The 15196-nt window shown below is 54.5% G+C and overlaps 7 protein-coding genes across 7 annotated transcripts; all 7 read left to right on the plus strand.

Annotated features, from left to right (window-relative positions):
- Positions 1-370: 370 nt before the first annotated feature.
- On the plus strand, positions 371-1847 carry N656DRAFT_775065 (uncharacterized protein). The gene is made up of 4 exons (XM_064814385.1): positions 371-522; positions 615-779; positions 834-922; positions 984-1847. The coding sequence occupies exons 2-4, from the start codon at positions 680-682 to the stop codon at positions 1386-1388; spliced, it is 594 nt and encodes a 197-aa protein (XP_064674297.1). The 5' UTR covers positions 371-522; positions 615-679; the 3' UTR covers positions 1389-1847.
- A 324-nt stretch (positions 1848-2171) lies between these two features.
- N656DRAFT_775069 (Choline/ethanolaminephosphotransferase) lies at positions 2172-4531 on the plus strand. Its single transcript, XM_064814386.1, has 4 exons — positions 2172-2572; positions 2690-2799; positions 2880-3005; positions 3084-4531. Exons 1-4 carry the CDS (start codon positions 2554-2556, stop codon positions 4116-4118), a joined length of 1290 nt encoding a protein of 429 aa, XP_064674298.1. The 5' UTR covers positions 2172-2553; the 3' UTR covers positions 4119-4531.
- A 597-nt stretch (positions 4532-5128) lies between these two features.
- Positions 5129-6885, plus strand: N656DRAFT_775070 (uncharacterized protein). Its single transcript, XM_064814387.1, has 2 exons — positions 5129-6018; positions 6120-6885. The coding sequence occupies exons 1-2, from the start codon at positions 5357-5359 to the stop codon at positions 6640-6642; spliced, it is 1185 nt and encodes a 394-aa protein (XP_064674299.1). The 5' UTR covers positions 5129-5356; the 3' UTR covers positions 6643-6885.
- Positions 6886-7702: 817 nt separating this feature from the next.
- N656DRAFT_682370 (Phox-like protein) lies at positions 7703-8361 on the plus strand (the record flags this gene model as incomplete). Its single annotated transcript, XM_064810577.1, has 3 exons — positions 7703-7966; positions 8058-8236; positions 8298-8361. Coding segments are annotated over 3 exons (507 nt in total), but the record flags the coding sequence as incomplete, so codon positions are not given.
- Positions 8362-9308: 947 nt separating this feature from the next.
- On the plus strand, positions 9309-10320 carry N656DRAFT_700850 (NAD(P)-binding protein; the record flags this gene model as incomplete). Its single annotated transcript, XM_064810898.1, has 3 exons — positions 9309-9595; positions 9671-9840; positions 9902-10320. The coding sequence occupies 3 exons, from the start codon at positions 9309-9311 to the stop codon at positions 10318-10320; spliced, it is 876 nt and encodes a 291-aa protein (XP_064674301.1).
- A 328-nt stretch (positions 10321-10648) lies between these two features.
- N656DRAFT_775072 (CKS-domain-containing protein) lies at positions 10649-11998 on the plus strand. The gene is made up of 4 exons (XM_064814388.1): positions 10649-11222; positions 11281-11425; positions 11483-11541; positions 11599-11998. The coding sequence occupies exons 1-4, from the start codon at positions 11101-11103 to the stop codon at positions 11627-11629; spliced, it is 357 nt and encodes a 118-aa protein (XP_064674302.1). The 5' UTR covers positions 10649-11100; the 3' UTR covers positions 11630-11998.
- A 968-nt stretch (positions 11999-12966) lies between these two features.
- On the plus strand, positions 12967-15192 carry N656DRAFT_270581 (endoplasmic oxidoreductin). The gene is made up of 3 exons (XM_064809070.1): positions 12967-13151; positions 13302-14917; positions 14978-15192. Exons 1-3 carry the CDS (start codon positions 13059-13061, stop codon positions 15084-15086), a joined length of 1818 nt encoding a protein of 605 aa, XP_064674303.1. The 5' UTR covers positions 12967-13058; the 3' UTR covers positions 15087-15192.
- Positions 15193-15196: the final 4 nt, after the last annotated feature.

The following is a 15196-nucleotide window of genomic DNA, read 5'->3' on the forward strand; positions in this document are numbered from 1 at the left end:
CTAGTGCACCGAGCGTGAAGATCGCCAGCTCCCGTGCCGCAAACGCCGCCTTCCGGCCACGCTCTTTCTTCAATTGTCTTGATGAGGCAGTTCAATTGGAGCTCGCATCCTAGACAGGGGGAGAAGTTCTCCGAGCTGCACCACCCCTGCTGCGGCGGGGAACGCAGACCTGTGGAGTCAAGCGGAGCCTATCAGAGAAGCTTCTTGCTTATTGAGCTGCCAGGCTAACCAATCTGGTGCATCTTTTGATCTCGGAAGCGGCCATGGCGGCCACGAGCGACCTGGGGCTCCTGGAAGTCCTTTTATCTTCCCCGTTCCGTTTTTCCTCCTATATCTCAACCCGGTCGTCTTGGATTCCTCAAGAGCTGCGTGCTTGTCACTCGCTAGGAGCACGTTGGTCGCTCGGGATTTCTACTTCTTAGCCTTCATTCTCTTTCTTTGCTTCTTAACTCTGTGCGACGCGTCGTTCTAGTCGACATTATCTGAGAGCTGATATCTCGCCTGACGCTGGAAGTGTATTATGTACGTCTCTATTGTTGCCCTGCCGCTGCTAGGCAACACATCACTGCGACAATGTCGCGCGCGGTATCGGTTTGCTAATACATCACCGGCAGCTGGCATCTTAATATCCTCAGTACCGTCTCCGAGGCAGTTACAGCCTGTTCCACCCTCGCTCACAATGGTCTCGTTCCGATCAACATTGCTGGCTCTTGCCAGTGTTATTGCTGTAACGGCCGATTATGTTATCAATCCCGATTCAGTGCCTCTGTCTACGAGGAGTATGTTCGACACCAATCATATCGGGCTGAACAAGGACTGACAAGACGACGTAGTCTCTTGGTGCAACGATCAGAAGAGTAGCTGCCCCAAAATCTGCCTCCAGACCACGACTGGGCAGCCGATCGTCAATGACTGCGACCCGGTAAGTTGCGTGTCTGGTTCCTTTACCGCACGGGACGTCGCTGACGATTTGGAAACTCTAGGAGCACCTGACCTACGGCTGCGTCTGCAGTGACAATAAGCAGCCCAACATCAGCGAGTATACGCTGACCATCCCTTACCACACGTGCATAGAGTGGGGAAACCAGTGCGTAACCGGTTGTGGTACGGACAACCTGTGCGCGGCGGACTGCCGTGAGGATCACCCTTGCGGTGCCCAGAATCCGACCCGTGTCAACACGACAAGCACCTCAGCCGCATCTTCGACAGCGGCGCCGACTTCCTCGAGCAGCAACTCAGTTTTCGATGGCTTTGCGGGAGATTCTGGAAGTTCGTCGTCGGGCAACAACGCAGGTCAAAACGCTGCTGGAGCGTTACGATTCGGGAGCTCGTATGGTCTTGCGGTTGTTGCCGCTGGCATGTTTGCCGGGTTCGCTCTCTTGATATAATTTACCTCCAAACAACCAGGATCGACGACGTTCGGTTAATTGAACCGATTTGAGGAGGACACCGGTTTGGTCGGACGCTCGCATGCAAAGCGAGCTTGTTTTCGTTACCGTCGGCTGTTTGGCCTCTGCATTGTGAAACCGAGTTGGGATGGCATTGTCTTGTTGGCAGCCAACGGCAATCGGGGAGCAGCGTTAATTACGGGTATATTTTAATGTCTAAGTGTTCGACTCGGTATTTCTGATTGCTGCCACCAGCGGAATGGGAGTTTGGGATTGCACTGACTGGTCGCATGGAATGGGATCTTGTACCCTCAGCGTGCTGCCCAACCCGGGCAGGCAAGTTAGTCAATTGACAAGAGGCAAGGATGTGGAAGCTGTTGCTCTCATCAATTACCTGCCAGGCTCTTTCATCCGATTTCCTGACCGCTTCCGTCTTGTCACATGCGGTTCCTGTTCTTGCCACCCAATCATCCGTTGTGGCCCTGTCCTTCAGGGCATTGGGGTTCCTGACCCGGCGCTGCCGGTTCCCAAGGCCATGGGACTGTTGCATCGCCAACATGTCTTGTTAGCAAACCATCAAGGTTGATGAGTTGGTGGTGGCAACCCTGGAACAACATACATAACTACCTTAGGTGGCTAAGATGTTTACCAGAGAAGCAGAAGCGAGAAGCGGCCGGCGCACTCAACCCGAATCAGACGGGAGCCTGACCGCCATCGCACTTTCACGTGTCAGCTCGTAGCCCAGTGGGGCTTCAACCCCTCCAAAAACCAACCATCTGTTGAGATTTCTTGATTCAATTAACCGCCCCTTTCACAACTGAGAATCGAGAGGGGCCGCACACCTCTGTTGCTGGGACTATGGATGTTTTCGCAATCCCAGCTCGGCTCAAGTTGTACGTGTGGAACCGGGACCTGCAGGACACAAATCGTCAGTAAAATAGCGACAGTCCCATACCGCTGACGTCTCCTCGCTTGCTGGCGCTGGTGGGCATCCGACCACGCCGGCAATTTTCTTGACCTCCATTGCCACTTTTCCCCAAGCGGCCCGATCCGCTTTCCAAACCCTCCTTTTCTTACCTTCTTCTTTTTTCTTTTCCCGGGTCCGTACATCACTGCGGGTTAAAATCGGCGTTATTCTTCTTTCCTAGACTGAGCGATAATACATATGGCTCCCAACAATAGCAGTGCGCATACGCCCCATCTTTCCCCCGATATCTGTCTAGATTCACATTCCCCTGCCACAATACAGTTCCTGGCTTAAAGAACCCATACTGACTTCGGGGTGCGCTCGCACGCTTTAGAGCGAGCCGCTGCCGAGTGTGTCTCGGACGATGCGCTCATCCACCTCAAATCATATAAGTACTCAGCAGTCGACAAGTCACCAATATCCCACTACATCCTAAGACCATATGTATGCGAGCCCGTCCTTCTCTGCCCCGGAGCACCATGAGCCGAGGATATGTAGGGGACGCAGCTGAGCTTGAGATACAGTGGAATGCCTTCGTAGAGCTGTTACCACTATGGTTAGCGCCAAACATGGTGACCCTTCTAGGGTTCATGTGCATTCTGTTCAACGTTGGCCTACTGGTGGTTATGATGCCGGATCTTGAAGGACCGGTACGTTTCCTGGCTCGATACTCACAAATACTCCAGGCGCTCAAGCTGACGATGTGTTGTCTGTTCTGTGCGTGTTAGGCGCCACCGTGGGTATACTACAGCTTCGCCTTCGGACTCTTCATGTACCAGACATTTGACAATGTCGACGGCAAGCAAGCGCGGCGTACCGGAACGTCGAGCGGACTGGGCGAGTTGTTCGACCACGGCATTGACAGCCTCAACTGCACGCTGGCCAGCTTACTGGAGACGGCCGCCATGGGTCTTGGCACCTCCAAGTCTGGTGTGTTCACGGCGCTGTGTCCCTGCATTGCCATGTTCTTCTCCACATGGGAGACGTACCACACGCATACGCTCTACCTCGGCGTGATCAATGGCCCGACGGAAGGCATCCTGCTAGCTTGCACCTTCATGATCATTAGCGGCTACTATGGCCCGGGTGTCTGGACGGAGCCGCTGGTGAAGTTGATAGGCGACCGCATCTACTTCCTCCGCAACCTCGGCCTGACGGACGATACACTGGCCGAGCTCTCGATTCGCGACCTTTGGGTGACCGTCCTCGTCACCTCCCTTCTCCTCACCCACATTCCGTTTTGTATTCACCACGTCGTCAAGGCCCGTCGTGCCCGCGGCCAGCCAGTAGCGCCGGTATTCCTGGAGTGGACGCCGATGGTCGTGTACACGCTCAGCATTGGCATGTGGCTGTACAGCCCGTACTCGACGATCCGGTCTGAGAATCACTTGGTACTGTTTTGCATCATCATGAGTTTCGTCTTTGGCCGCATGACCACCAAGATGATTCTAGCGCACCTGACGAGGCAGCCCTTCCCATACTGGACCGTCATGCTGTGGCCGCTGGTTGGCGGCGCTGTGCTCGGCAACCTGCCCAGGTTCGGCTTGCCCGCTGTGTCGGCCGGCACGGAACACGCGTACCTGCTCGGCTACCTGGTCTTCGCAGCAGTCGCCTACTTCCGCTGGGCGTACCTTGTCACGACGAGCATCTGCAACTATTTGGGCATCAACTGCCTGACCATCCCGTACGAGAAGCAGATGGAGAATGCCAAGGTTGCGAAGATTGTGGCGAACGGGATGGCGAATGGGAAGAAGCTGGAGTGAACGAATGACGGAGTGTGGAACGACTGTGGGCGGTTTTTCAACGGTTACGAAGAGGTTCCGGGTGGCGGAGAGGGAAGCATTAGGTATTGGTTGCTACCAAGAGGCGGCTCCTGAGGCAACTCTTGAGCCCTGAGCTCCTTTTATTTTTGTCTTCATTTTTGTCTCGAGTTGTTCAATCGCCTTCGGTGGCATTGGCATTGGCATTGGCATAGGCATCATATCATAGCACGGCGTTCTTGTAGGGTCTTGATAATGTCTATCTGGCCGTTGACTGTGATAATCAGTTGCATGTTTGCTTGGGTATAGAGCTCCATAGGTCCAGAGAAGGTTATATAGAGGGATCTGATTGGTTATCTGAGACGAGCTTGAGAGACGCAAGAGGTTTTGGTAGATACTACGGCCGTGTCATCCTTGGTTTCCCGAAGTCCCTGAACTTGATGACTTGCAATTGTAGGAAGACTAAGGTAGGTACCCAGCTGCTTTTAGCTAAAACAATTTGAGGAAAGCCTGCTTTGCTCCTCAAAGTACCCTTACACTCTTTCCACTCGATTCTTGAGTCTTGACTTTGATCTCAGTCTCAGCATCATTTGATACCCGTTCTTGATGATCGAACTCTCGGCATATCACCAAGGTATTATACGTAGGTACTAGGCATTCATTTGACTGCGGTCGTGTTACAGGTGAGCATTGAAAGCTTCCATACTTGATAATGTATGTACATATTGTGCGGTTATAGGTACCTGCGTGGGCTTTGAAAAGCATGGTGTGGTTGAGGGTGAGCCGTGGTTGAGCAGCCAAAACTAACCTTCAACGCAGGGGCCTTGTGCCTTGCATTGGCGCCTCTACAACCCCGGACCCCAGAAAAGCAACCTTATGCACCAAGAGCAACCAATAAACCCCACTACCATTGTAAGTAGGGGGTTTGATCAGTTCGGGAGTTGATCAAATTCCTGATTGGACCAATCTGAATTCATCGCCAAGGATTGGCCAGCTGGCGAATGTGGGGTCCGATCAAACTCCCGCACTGATCAAACTCCCTACTTACAATGGCACTGGAACTGGCTACGTTGCGCTTAATCAACTCCCATTTACATGTTCACGACTACCTAGCGACCATGGAACAACATTGGAAAGCACTCTAGTTATGATGATTGGAAAGACAACAACATCGGCTGCCGAAGGATGACTCCGGAATTTGCGCCGCTTTACAATATTAAGCCCCCCAACGTTTGCCCATAATGAGACCGCACCTCCCCCTTTTGTTTATCGGCTCAAGAGCCCTGGCTTACACCCCGCTATCCGACCGCTCCCTCCTCCACCACCTCCCTTCCTCTGTCTCCATCTCTTCCCCAGACCCGGATTTTGACCCGAAACACGGCACCCTCCTCTCCCCAATCCTCGTCCCCCGCGTTCCGGGGACGCCGGGTCACGCCTCGGTCCAGCACCATTTCATATCCTTCGTCCGGAACAACTTACACCCGAGCTGGACCCTCGAATGGCACAATTTCACCTCGACCACCCCAGCGACAGGCGACCGGCAGGTGCCGTTTGCAAATCTCATTCTGAGGCGGGATCCGCCATGGCTTGCTGCTGCTGAAAGCGGGGAGGGAAAGGGCCCGGCAGGGAGAGGAGGGGGAGGCAACGTGGCAAGACTGACGCTGGCCGCGCACTACGACAGCCTGTACCGGCCCGAGGGCTTCGTCGGCGCCGTGGACAGCGCGGTGCCCTGCGCGGTCCTGATGGCTGTGCTGAAGGGTGTGGATGCGGGGCTGACTCGGCGGTGGGAGGCGAACGGGGAAGGGGATGGGATGGAAGAGGAAAAGGGGGTGCAGGTGCTGTTCCTGGATGGGGAGGAGGCATGGGTGGAGTGGAGCGAGACGGATAGTCTGTACGGCGCGAGGTGAGTCCCCTGCCTATCTGCTTACTACCTATCGGTGCGATGCTGGGGGTTGGAGGTGGGAATTGCTTGGCTGAAGGGGATCCTGACGGGTGACTTGGCAGGGCGCTGGCCGAGGCGTGGCAAGATACGCGGTACGAAGCTGGGAGCGCATTTTCGACGCCTCTGGAAGCCATCAGTCTATTTGTGCTGCTGGACTTGCTAGGAGCGCCCGAGCCAAACATTCCCTCATACTTCCCCAAGACGCACTGGGCATATAAGAACCTGGCAAAGATCGAGGAGAGGCTAAGGAAGCTGGGCGCGCTCTGGACAAGGCCGAAGACGGCCTTTCTGGCAGAGAGCGGGAATGACGCGTCACAGGTCTTTAGGGGGTACGTCCAGGACGACCACGTCCCATTCATGCAGCGCGGGGTGGATGTGCTGCATATCATTCCCACGCCGTTTCCGCCGGTATGGCACACCATGGATGACGATGGGGCACATCTGGATGTGCCAACCATCAGGGATTGGGCCAGCATCATGACGGCGTTTGTGGCTGAGTGGATGGACTTGGAGGGCTATCTTCCTGAGGTCAGGCAGGGGGCATGGGAAGACGGCAGCAGGACTGGTGAGAAGGAGGAGCTATAGGGGGCTCTTTCTGACTTGATCGGCCAAGGTAAATACAAAACACGCGAATGAAAGGAAACGAAAATAAGGGGGTGGTCAAGTAACCGGCACACTGCAAGATCCGCCTCGAGCCAGACCAATGGTTTATTTGCAGGTCAACCCTTCGCATGCTCCTCCAATCTAGTGGCTTGCAGGACATAAACAGGTTCCTGAACTCTGAGAGCAAAAGTGTCAGGGACTCAGAGCTTTCAAGCCCGCTATTGAAGGGTACTGACACTTGTATTGCACCTTATTCTAACCCCAACCCTAAGCGCTTACATCGCAGATGTGGGGGTGACATGGATTGATTAGCGGGACCGCGGCCGCGATGACGATGCCATCCCTGGAACTGCCGCTCATAGAAATCTGGGCAGTTTCTTTGCACGTCCCACTGCTGGAGTACTCCCCAACAACGGCCAGACTCAACGACTGCGCGTACGCAATTCTCTCTGAGCTTTACAACCTGAGTTTCCTGAGTTTGAGCAGATTATCGTGACCGCGGCAGCTCCTACCCTGCCGCCTGCGTACAAATTCCGAGCTCTTTTCTGTCACTCTTCGAATCGCGATATCTGACCTGCATCGAAAAGGGTTGCCGCCCTCGCAACGGCCGCTGCTCTGTGCGCGCCACTCCCTAAGCCCATCCTCCTTGTGGCCAATCGCTCTGTGGAATAGTTGCCTGTTTCCAATGGCTTGAATGGCGTCGGAAGTCGACCAAGCACTCCAACCACAGCCCCGGGCGCAACGACTCCAACCGCCAGCTATTACCGTCAACCCGCGCAATTGCGTGGACGGTGAACCCAGCGCTGCCGAGCCAAGCATCCGCAGCCCCAGAAAACCAAATGGCGCAACACAGCAGGAACCCGAACGCCCCGCGTTCTTCTCAGACGACGAAGATAATGACAGCTCGTCGTCTCGGGTTTCAGAGCCCGTCTCGGAGCAAATGACTTCCCCGAGCGTCTCGTCTCCTCCCTACTGGACCCATAACAAGCCTGCGTCATCCCGACCGCCGGAAAGCAACCTACGGCCACACACCCCTGGCCACGCGCGCGCCGTCTCCAACGCCTCGGCCGACTCGGTGCTTCCGCCGGGGGCCATCACGCTGCAAGACAACGAGGCCGACGAGGACGAGAATGGCGACGCGGGGGACGGCTACCGGCGCAGCAACAGTAGCGAGGTCTACGGGCGCGACCGCAACCGGGCGTGCTGGGCACGGAGCGTGCAGGTGACGGATTATGTGCTGGTCAACGGCGGCACGACAAACCTGGGGGCGTTTGTGGTCTGGATTATTAGGGTCGAGACTTTCAATGTAAGCTACGGCCCCTCCGTTTTCGAAATAAATGAAGAGGAAGGGAAGCGGAAGTTAACAGGGTCTTTGTTCCTTCTTATTTTCTTAATAGGGCTCCTACATGAACATTCGCAAGCGCTACTCCGAGTTCGACGACCTCCGACGGCGACTCGTCCAGACATTCCCCAACTTTGAGGCGGCTGTGCCGGCGCTGCCGCCCAAGAGCTTGATCAACCGCTTCCGGTCCAAGTTCCTCGAGAAGAGGAGGGCAGGCCTGCAGTATTTCCTGAAGTGAGTCGCATTGACCTTCATGCTAGGGTGGCAAGCAGGATGAGAACTAATCTTTGAAAAGCTGTATCCTGCTCAACCCCGAATTCTCTGGCTCTCCGGTCTTGAAAGAGTTTCTCTTCACATGACGCCTCTAATCACGCCCCGTTCACAAAATATCTTCCTCCCCGATCACGAAGACATGACTCTTAAAGTAATGATAAATTTGGGTAATCACGCATAATGTCCGGTGCTCCTTGGTGAGGCAAATCGCTGGGATCGGGGATCAGGGCCATCGTTGCGTTGTCTTATGTGGAATTCTCGTACAATACACATCGTACATAAGGTATATTCTGGTCTTGAGGATATGAGAGACTACATAATCATGGTACTGCGTACCGAAATTCGCCTGAGTTCGATACATGGCTGATCCAGCCCATAGACATTTCTTGATCTCGATATGTGTAGGTTCTGTGGCAATTTCAATGTCCGCCTGGGCGTTGCCTACCATTGCAATCCATCATCTTCTGCTAGACAAGAAGGTACTTAATCCTCGGACTTTCCGCTCGCATTTAGGCGCTCTCAGAGACCAAAGCCAAGAATTATATGCTCGTTGTTGACGTCCATCATACTACTATAGCCCACCAATCCCGTCTTCTTCTTGCTACAGCCGATCGGTGTATTCTACCCGTTCAGCTATCGCCGATGGCTGCTGAGTGAGCCCCTCGTCTTGGCAGGAGTTAGGCCCTTGGCTACGTCCAAAACCACCGACAAACGACTGCTGGTTGTCATGCACTAGACATGTCAACCCAGCATTCATCGTATGCTCCGTGTAGACATTGAGAGCGGGCTTATCACCGGGCCTACAGAGGCCGGGGAAAGCGTGCCATCGGGCGTGTTAATTCGATGTCGTTCCGCAGCGAGGGAAAGCATTTAAACCCAACGCCATGCTCCCATCTCGATCTCAAGTCCAGCCCAGGACACACCAAGATATTCCAATCACCAAGCAGCAGTTCTAAATCTTCAAATTTAACATAACGTTTTTCGAATCACCAAGCAACAGTTCCCGACTCTTCACTTTTGAAATCAACTCACCATGACGACCACCCCTGTCTGGCTCATCACCGGCGCCACCTCCGGGTTTGGCAATGCTATTGCACGCGAGGCGCTTTCACGGGGTCACCATGTCATTGCGACAGCCCGCCAGGCTGCCAAGCTCAGCGACCTCAAGGAGGCTGGCGCAGCCGTGCTGGACCTCGACGTGACGAGCGACGAGGCGACGCTTGCGGCCATCTTTGCCAAAGCCAGCGCCATCCACGGCCGCATCACGCACGTTGCCAACTGCGCAGGCTACATCCTTGAGGGGACTATCGAGGAGGCTAGGTAAGTTTGTTTCTTTCCTCCTGTTGGCCGTAGGTGCTGGAGATAGCAGGGCTGACAAGACTCTGGGGGAAATAGCCAAAAGGAAGTGTTTGATCACTACAACACCAATGTGTTTGGCACCTTCAACATTGCGCGCGCGGCGACGCCTCATCTCCGTGAGGCGGCAAAGACGCCAGGGCAGATGACGGCTCTTGCGACGTTTGGGAGCTTGGGAAGCTGGCGCTCTGGCCCCGCTGTGGCACATTGTGAGTATGCCCATTTTGGATGGGAACGGAACAATGGGTTGCTGACGACGTGCCATAACAGACTGCAGCACCAAATGGGCGGTTAGCGGCTTGACTGAAGGGCTGGCGCAGGAGCTGCAGCCCTTCGGCATCAGCGTCTGCTGTGTTGAACCGGGCTACACCCGCACCGGGTTTCTGAACCAAGGAGATCACCGCGTAGTGGCAGCACGGCAGCTGGACGTCTATCGCGGCACGGATGCGGCCCGTACCCGCGAGGCCCTGAGCGCATACGACAACAACCAGCCGGGCGACGTCGAGAAATGCGCAAAGGTCATTGTCGATGTGCTGACCAAGGAGGGCGTGGCTAAGGGGAGAGATGTGCCCGTGAGATTGGTCCTGGGTCCTGACTGTGTCGATGTGATCAGAGAAAAGTGCGAGAGCACCTTGGAACTGCTGAAGGAGTGGGAGGACATTTCTCGCTCAACTGCACACGACTCGTAGGGAGCCTACACAGTACCCAGGCAGTCCACCAAGGCGAGGGGTTTGGCAATCCTTTCGCGGGAACCTTGTAATGAAGATGGATGAATGGATGAATGGATGTATGAATGTTGGGAAGGGAGGCCCTGGAGAGTTGATGCTGCATACTATAGAGTTTTGATACTGAGCGCATTTGTTAAGTTTGAGATTTTTATTCAGATTATTCGTACTATTGTGTTACGTGCACGAAGTAATGTATTCAATACAGTACAGTACAATACAGGTACAAGCATTACGTATGCCACAATGCACGGGCCACTTTATGATTCAATCCCCCACCTTTAGCGCCAGAGGTGGGGCAAGACCTGGACAAAGTTTTAGCGCTAGGCAAGCGCGGGAGGGCCCTCTCAAAGTCAAAACCATCAACGGAAACCGATTTGTTTACCTTCACCCACTCGCCAATTCCTTCTCCACAGCCTCAACTTTACACCAGACACGCCTCCCACGATCGCTCTCTACGCAACACCGCCCAATCGAGGGAAAGATCAACTTTACGAATACCCAGGTGATCGCGTGTCGGTATCTCCATCCGCCTTGTTTTCGCATAATTCAACAGCGACTGTTTTCGACTCCCTGAGAAACCCCACGTACACTCCGCGAGCTGAGCTCGGGCGCTCGTTTTGACGTGATCTTGGTCTTTCCGTCGTGGATCCTGGCCATCTCCCGATCACCAGAAAAATAGTTTTCTTCTGGTCCCACGCAAACCTGCGCAAGTCCAAATTTCCTACACCGGGGTCGGCGAAGATGGCGAATGCGGAGCAAATGGGCATCGACACTAGCCGCCGCAACCCAACTCCGAGGCCGCTGACGGATGACGAACGTGCACGCCTCGATGAGTTTATTGATTCGATACATTATTCTACGCGGTACGCTACGTCATGACGGCCAGGTATCCTCCTTCTAGCCTTCGCTGACCTGCGGTAGATACTCCGACAATGAATTTGAGTACCGCCACGTCCAGCTGCCCAAAGCCATGCTCAAAGTCATTCCCGCTGAGTACCATGACAAGTCTAAGGGTACATTGAAGCTTTTATGGGAGGAAGAGTGGCGAGGAATGGGAATTACACAGGTGCGCATCGTTTCCTGGCGTGCCCTTTCTTGACCCAGAAACTAACCTGATTCGCAGAGTCTGGGTTGGGAACATTATGAGGTCCACGAGCCAGAGCCCCATATCTTGCTCTTCAAGTAAATACCCCTTGAACTGGTTGTGTCCAACCACAGTTGCAGCTAACTCCCTGACAGACGCCCTCTAAACTACCAACCGCCCCAGTGAGCAGGGTCGGCGCGTGGGGGCGGGAAAGACTCGGCGCTTGTGGCACATCTTGCGTTATGATGCTTACGGCTGCATCGCGATGCTCGCATAACGCATGGACACAATACCATCGACAACGCAGGGAACGGTTAGGGTACCACGGAGCATCGCATATCCCAACTCTGTCTCGACCGACGCCTCCATCCACATCACCTTCCCGCTCTCATGGATCCAGCCAACATGGGAAGCGATTGGCTGATGACCTATACGCGATTTTGAGGTAAGGACTCGGTGATAATGGGCCGTTTGGCGAATACTAGCGGACACTACCCGTCGCCGACAGAGTAATCGCATCCGGCCAGGGCGATTCATGAACGCATGTGAGCTCGCTGTTGGACAGCGATACTCAATCGTTGGTTATGTACGATTCAAAACATTAGTCGATTACCATGATATGGCCAAGTATTACACATACCGGTACCTGGCTTGGGGAGTTGACGTGCTCTGCCGACTAATCATGGGTTTTTAGGATTCGAGCTTGTGGAATTGACATTGGCCTCTCACTAACGATGCGATGCCACTTTGTAACTGGTGATTGTTCGGGTTGCGGCAGCGAAATATTCGTAAATCAGTGCCGGCTACCAAAGGTGGAAGTCACCGAAACTCCCATTCTGGTACAGTACCCAAGCTCGGATTGGCGGGACACTGGCGCTTTGATGCGGCTGATGCTGCAACACGACATCTTTCAACCAGGTTGAGCAATCCAACCTCTGAGAGAAATCGTTGAATGTCTCCGTAAAAGTCTCCAATTCAAGCCGTGTACCACGAGACAAGAACGAGCGTCCTGATCATGGAACGGCAATGGAAGAGCGCATATTGCGCCACAATTGTCCGGGTACGAGAAGGATGCACCAGCCGATTCCATGATTTCCAAGCAATCAGAGTGCAGCAGGTCATCCGTCGGCAATTCACCATCTGCTGATTTTCCTTCTGGACACATTTCCACTTGGTGGCCCCTCCAGACTCCAGACGATGATAAACCCATGGACCCGGCCAACGTCACTTCGCCTCTTTCAGTCAGACAGCAGGTGGCCAAACAGAAGCAAAGAAAGGATTTGATCAAACCAATCGCTTTTCTTTGTCCCTGTGTCCTTTCAACGGTTTTGCATCGCAAACCTACGCTGTCCTTCAATCTACCTCTCCTCCGATTTCCTGAACCGCCAAGCTTAGATTGTCGATCACCCGGCCCCGATAAGATAGGCTAAGTGACAGCTCTTGCATCGGACGACACCTTTGGGAGTGACGTTTCAGGACGGGTCCCAGGAAACGGAAACGGCCTGCTTGAGAGATTCCTCCACGTACACCAAAATAACCGGCCAAGCAAGAGTCGAAGTCTCCTGTCCTTTAGGTTCCGGCCCCAAACGACCACAGGACACACCGACCGCCAGACATGAAGTCGGCTGCGCGCCTCTTTTATTTGTCCATCTTCGCTCTCTGGGGACCCCGGGGCCAATGTCAAAGCTCAGACTCGTCCTCTCAAGATGCATGCGCGGTACGCTTTTTTACTAAACCTTATTTCCTCTCTCGGCCTGTCTAGTGCTGCGTCATCTGGATGCCCGGCAGCAGGAGTGGCAGCACAAGCCGCCGTCGAGATTCGCATACGGTATTGCATTCTAACGGCTCGCTCTGGCAGATCTCACCAAAAGCCATCGTCAGTGATGCATGCGCTTCCTACTCGACCCTCGAGCGGTTGAACCGCAATGTCAAGCCGGCCCTTGACGAATTGACACAGACAACCGACTTCTTCTCGCATTACCGGCTAAACTTGTTCCACAAGAAATGCCCCTTTTGGAATGACGAGAATGGCATGTGCGGAAACATTGCCTGCGCCGTCGAGACGCTCGACAACGAGGAGGACATTCCGCTAGTGTGGCGAGCCAGTGAGCTAGGCAAGCTCGAGGGCCCGCGCGCGAGACACCCCGGAAAGAGCGTGCAGAAGGCACTGCCCCTACGGCCGCTACAGGGTAGCCTAGGGGAAGATGTTGGTGAAAGTTGCGTTGTCGAATACGATGACGAGTGTGACGATCGGGATTACTGCGTGCCCGAAGATGAAAGTGCGGCCTCCAAGGGTGACTATGTGAGCTTGTTGCGCAATCCGGAACGCTTCACCGGCTATGCTGGCGACGGGGCCAAGCAGGTCTGGGACGCCATCTACAGAGAGAACTGCTTCCAGCGGAGCTCATTCCCCAATTCCGCAAAACTCGGCCGGGACACGTCACCCAGGGGTCCGGCGGCGATGGACTTCAAGGCTGTGATCGAGGCTGCCGGCCGGCAGCAAGTCCTGGAACAAGAGCGGCAACACAGTCCTCTGACCCCGTTCGTGGCGAAGACGGGATTGGAGTACGAAGACGAGTGCCTCGAGAAGCGAGTCTTTTACAGGGTCGTTTCAGGCATGCACGCAAGCATCTCGACCCACCTGTGTTGGGATTTTCTCAACCAGACGACTGGGGAGTGGCAGCCGAACGTCGGCTGCTACGTTTCTCGCCTGCACAAATTCCCCGACCGCATCAGCAACTTGTATTTCAACTATGCGCTCGTCACGCGCGCTGTCGCCAAGCTTAAGCCCTATCTGTCCCAGCAACAAGATTACACTTTTTGTATGGGCGACCCTGATCAGGACGCGGTGACACGCGCCAAAGTCATGGCAGTTGCGGAGAAGGCGGCAAGTGTTCCACAAATCTTTGACGAGAGCCTCATGTTTAAGAACGGCGAGGGACCGTCTCTGAAGGAGGACTTCCGCAACCGCTTCCGCAACATTAGCCGCCTGATGGACTGTGTTGGCTGTGACAAGTGCCGTCTCTGGGGCAAGCTCCAGACAGCTGGCTACGGGACGGCCCTCAAGGTGTTGTTTGAGTTTGAGAATAACGACAAGCCCGAGGTCCCGATTCTAAAGCGCACCGAGCTGGTTGCCTTGTTCAACACTTACGCGAGGCTGAGCAGCAGCTTAAGCGCCATTCAGAAATTCAGGGTGATGGTGGAAGAGGATGAGACGGCCAAGGCGATGGAGCAGCGCCTCAAGGAAGCCGAGAAGATCAATGTCATCCCGGATCGGGCAAAGAAGCCGGGTTACGTCACTGTCGCGGTCCCAGCTGAGGCTGTTGCCCCTGAAGTTGTCGACGAGGAGGCGGAAACCGAGTCGTCAGAGGACCAGAACCGAACCATTAAGGACGAGTTTGATGATGAGCTTGAGAGGGTGTTCAAGGCTCTCAAATACATTGTTGGCAGCTGGTTTCGGCTCCCAAGTATTCTGTAGGTTGTCCGCTTTTGGCAAACCGCTCTGCCGGGAACCGTGCTAACTTTGCCGTCTAGATGGCACATCGTCACGTCCGAGTTGCGGCGTCTATGGCAATCTTTTATCGGCCTACCCGTGAGCCCAAGATCGTGGGGTTTCAACGATCGAATACTGGACGAGCTTTGAAAAGCCTGATTTGAGTTGTGCATCGCGTCATCAGTCGTCAGAGCAGGACGCAGAAACGGTGTTTAGGTGTTACAAGGGACTTGGGTTTTAATTCGAGGCATCCAGCGGCA

This window comes from Canariomyces notabilis (genome assembly GCF_033297395.1).
Source record: "Canariomyces notabilis strain CBS 508.74 unplaced genomic scaffold N656scaffold_2, whole genome shotgun sequence".
In the NCBI taxonomy this organism is placed as follows: domain Eukaryota; kingdom Fungi; phylum Ascomycota; class Sordariomycetes; order Sordariales; family Chaetomiaceae; genus Canariomyces; species Canariomyces notabilis.

What these genes read in the sequence shown, in the direction of transcription:
- N656DRAFT_775065 (XM_064814385.1), top strand. Translation starts at nt 680, where the DNA reads ATGGTCTCGTTCCGATCAACATTGCTGGCTCTTGCCAGTGTTATTGCT. An exon ending in AGTGCCTCTGTCTACGAGGA is followed by an intron (nt 780 to 833) that starts GTATGTTCGACA and finishes AAGACGACGTAG; the next exon opens with TCTCTTGGTGCAACGATCAG. An exon ending in TCGTCAATGACTGCGACCCG is followed by an intron (nt 923 to 983) that starts GTAAGTTGCGTG and finishes TGGAAACTCTAG; the next exon opens with GAGCACCTGACCTACGGCTG.
- N656DRAFT_775069 (XM_064814386.1), top strand. An exon ending in ACTACATCCTAAGACCATAT is followed by an intron (nt 2,800 to 2,879) that starts GTATGCGAGCCC and finishes CTTGAGATACAG; the next exon opens with TGGAATGCCTTCGTAGAGCT. An exon ending in TGCCGGATCTTGAAGGACCG is followed by an intron (nt 3,006 to 3,083) that starts GTACGTTTCCTG and finishes TGTGCGTGTTAG; the next exon opens with GCGCCACCGTGGGTATACTA.
- N656DRAFT_775070 (XM_064814387.1), top strand. Translation starts at nt 5,357, where the DNA reads ATGAGACCGCACCTCCCCCTTTTGTTTATCGGCTCAAGAGCCCTGGCT. An exon ending in GATAGTCTGTACGGCGCGAG is followed by an intron (nt 6,019 to 6,119) that starts GTGAGTCCCCTG and finishes GTGACTTGGCAG; the next exon opens with GGCGCTGGCCGAGGCGTGGC.
- N656DRAFT_775072 (XM_064814388.1), top strand. Translation starts at nt 11,101, where the DNA reads ATGGCGAATGCGGAGCAAATGGGCATCGACACTAGCCGCCGCAACCCA. An exon ending in TCGATACATTATTCTACGCG is followed by an intron (nt 11,223 to 11,280) that starts GTACGCTACGTC and finishes GACCTGCGGTAG; the next exon opens with ATACTCCGACAATGAATTTG. An exon ending in GAGGAATGGGAATTACACAG is followed by an intron (nt 11,426 to 11,482) that starts GTGCGCATCGTT and finishes CCTGATTCGCAG; the next exon opens with AGTCTGGGTTGGGAACATTA.
- N656DRAFT_270581 (XM_064809070.1), top strand. Translation starts at nt 13,059, where the DNA reads ATGAAGTCGGCTGCGCGCCTCTTTTATTTGTCCATCTTCGCTCTCTGG. An exon ending in CAGACTCGTCCTCTCAAGAT is followed by an intron (nt 13,152 to 13,301) that starts GCATGCGCGGTA and finishes TCGCTCTGGCAG; the next exon opens with ATCTCACCAAAAGCCATCGT. An exon ending in TTTCGGCTCCCAAGTATTCT is followed by an intron (nt 14,918 to 14,977) that starts GTAGGTTGTCCG and finishes TTTGCCGTCTAG; the next exon opens with ATGGCACATCGTCACGTCCG.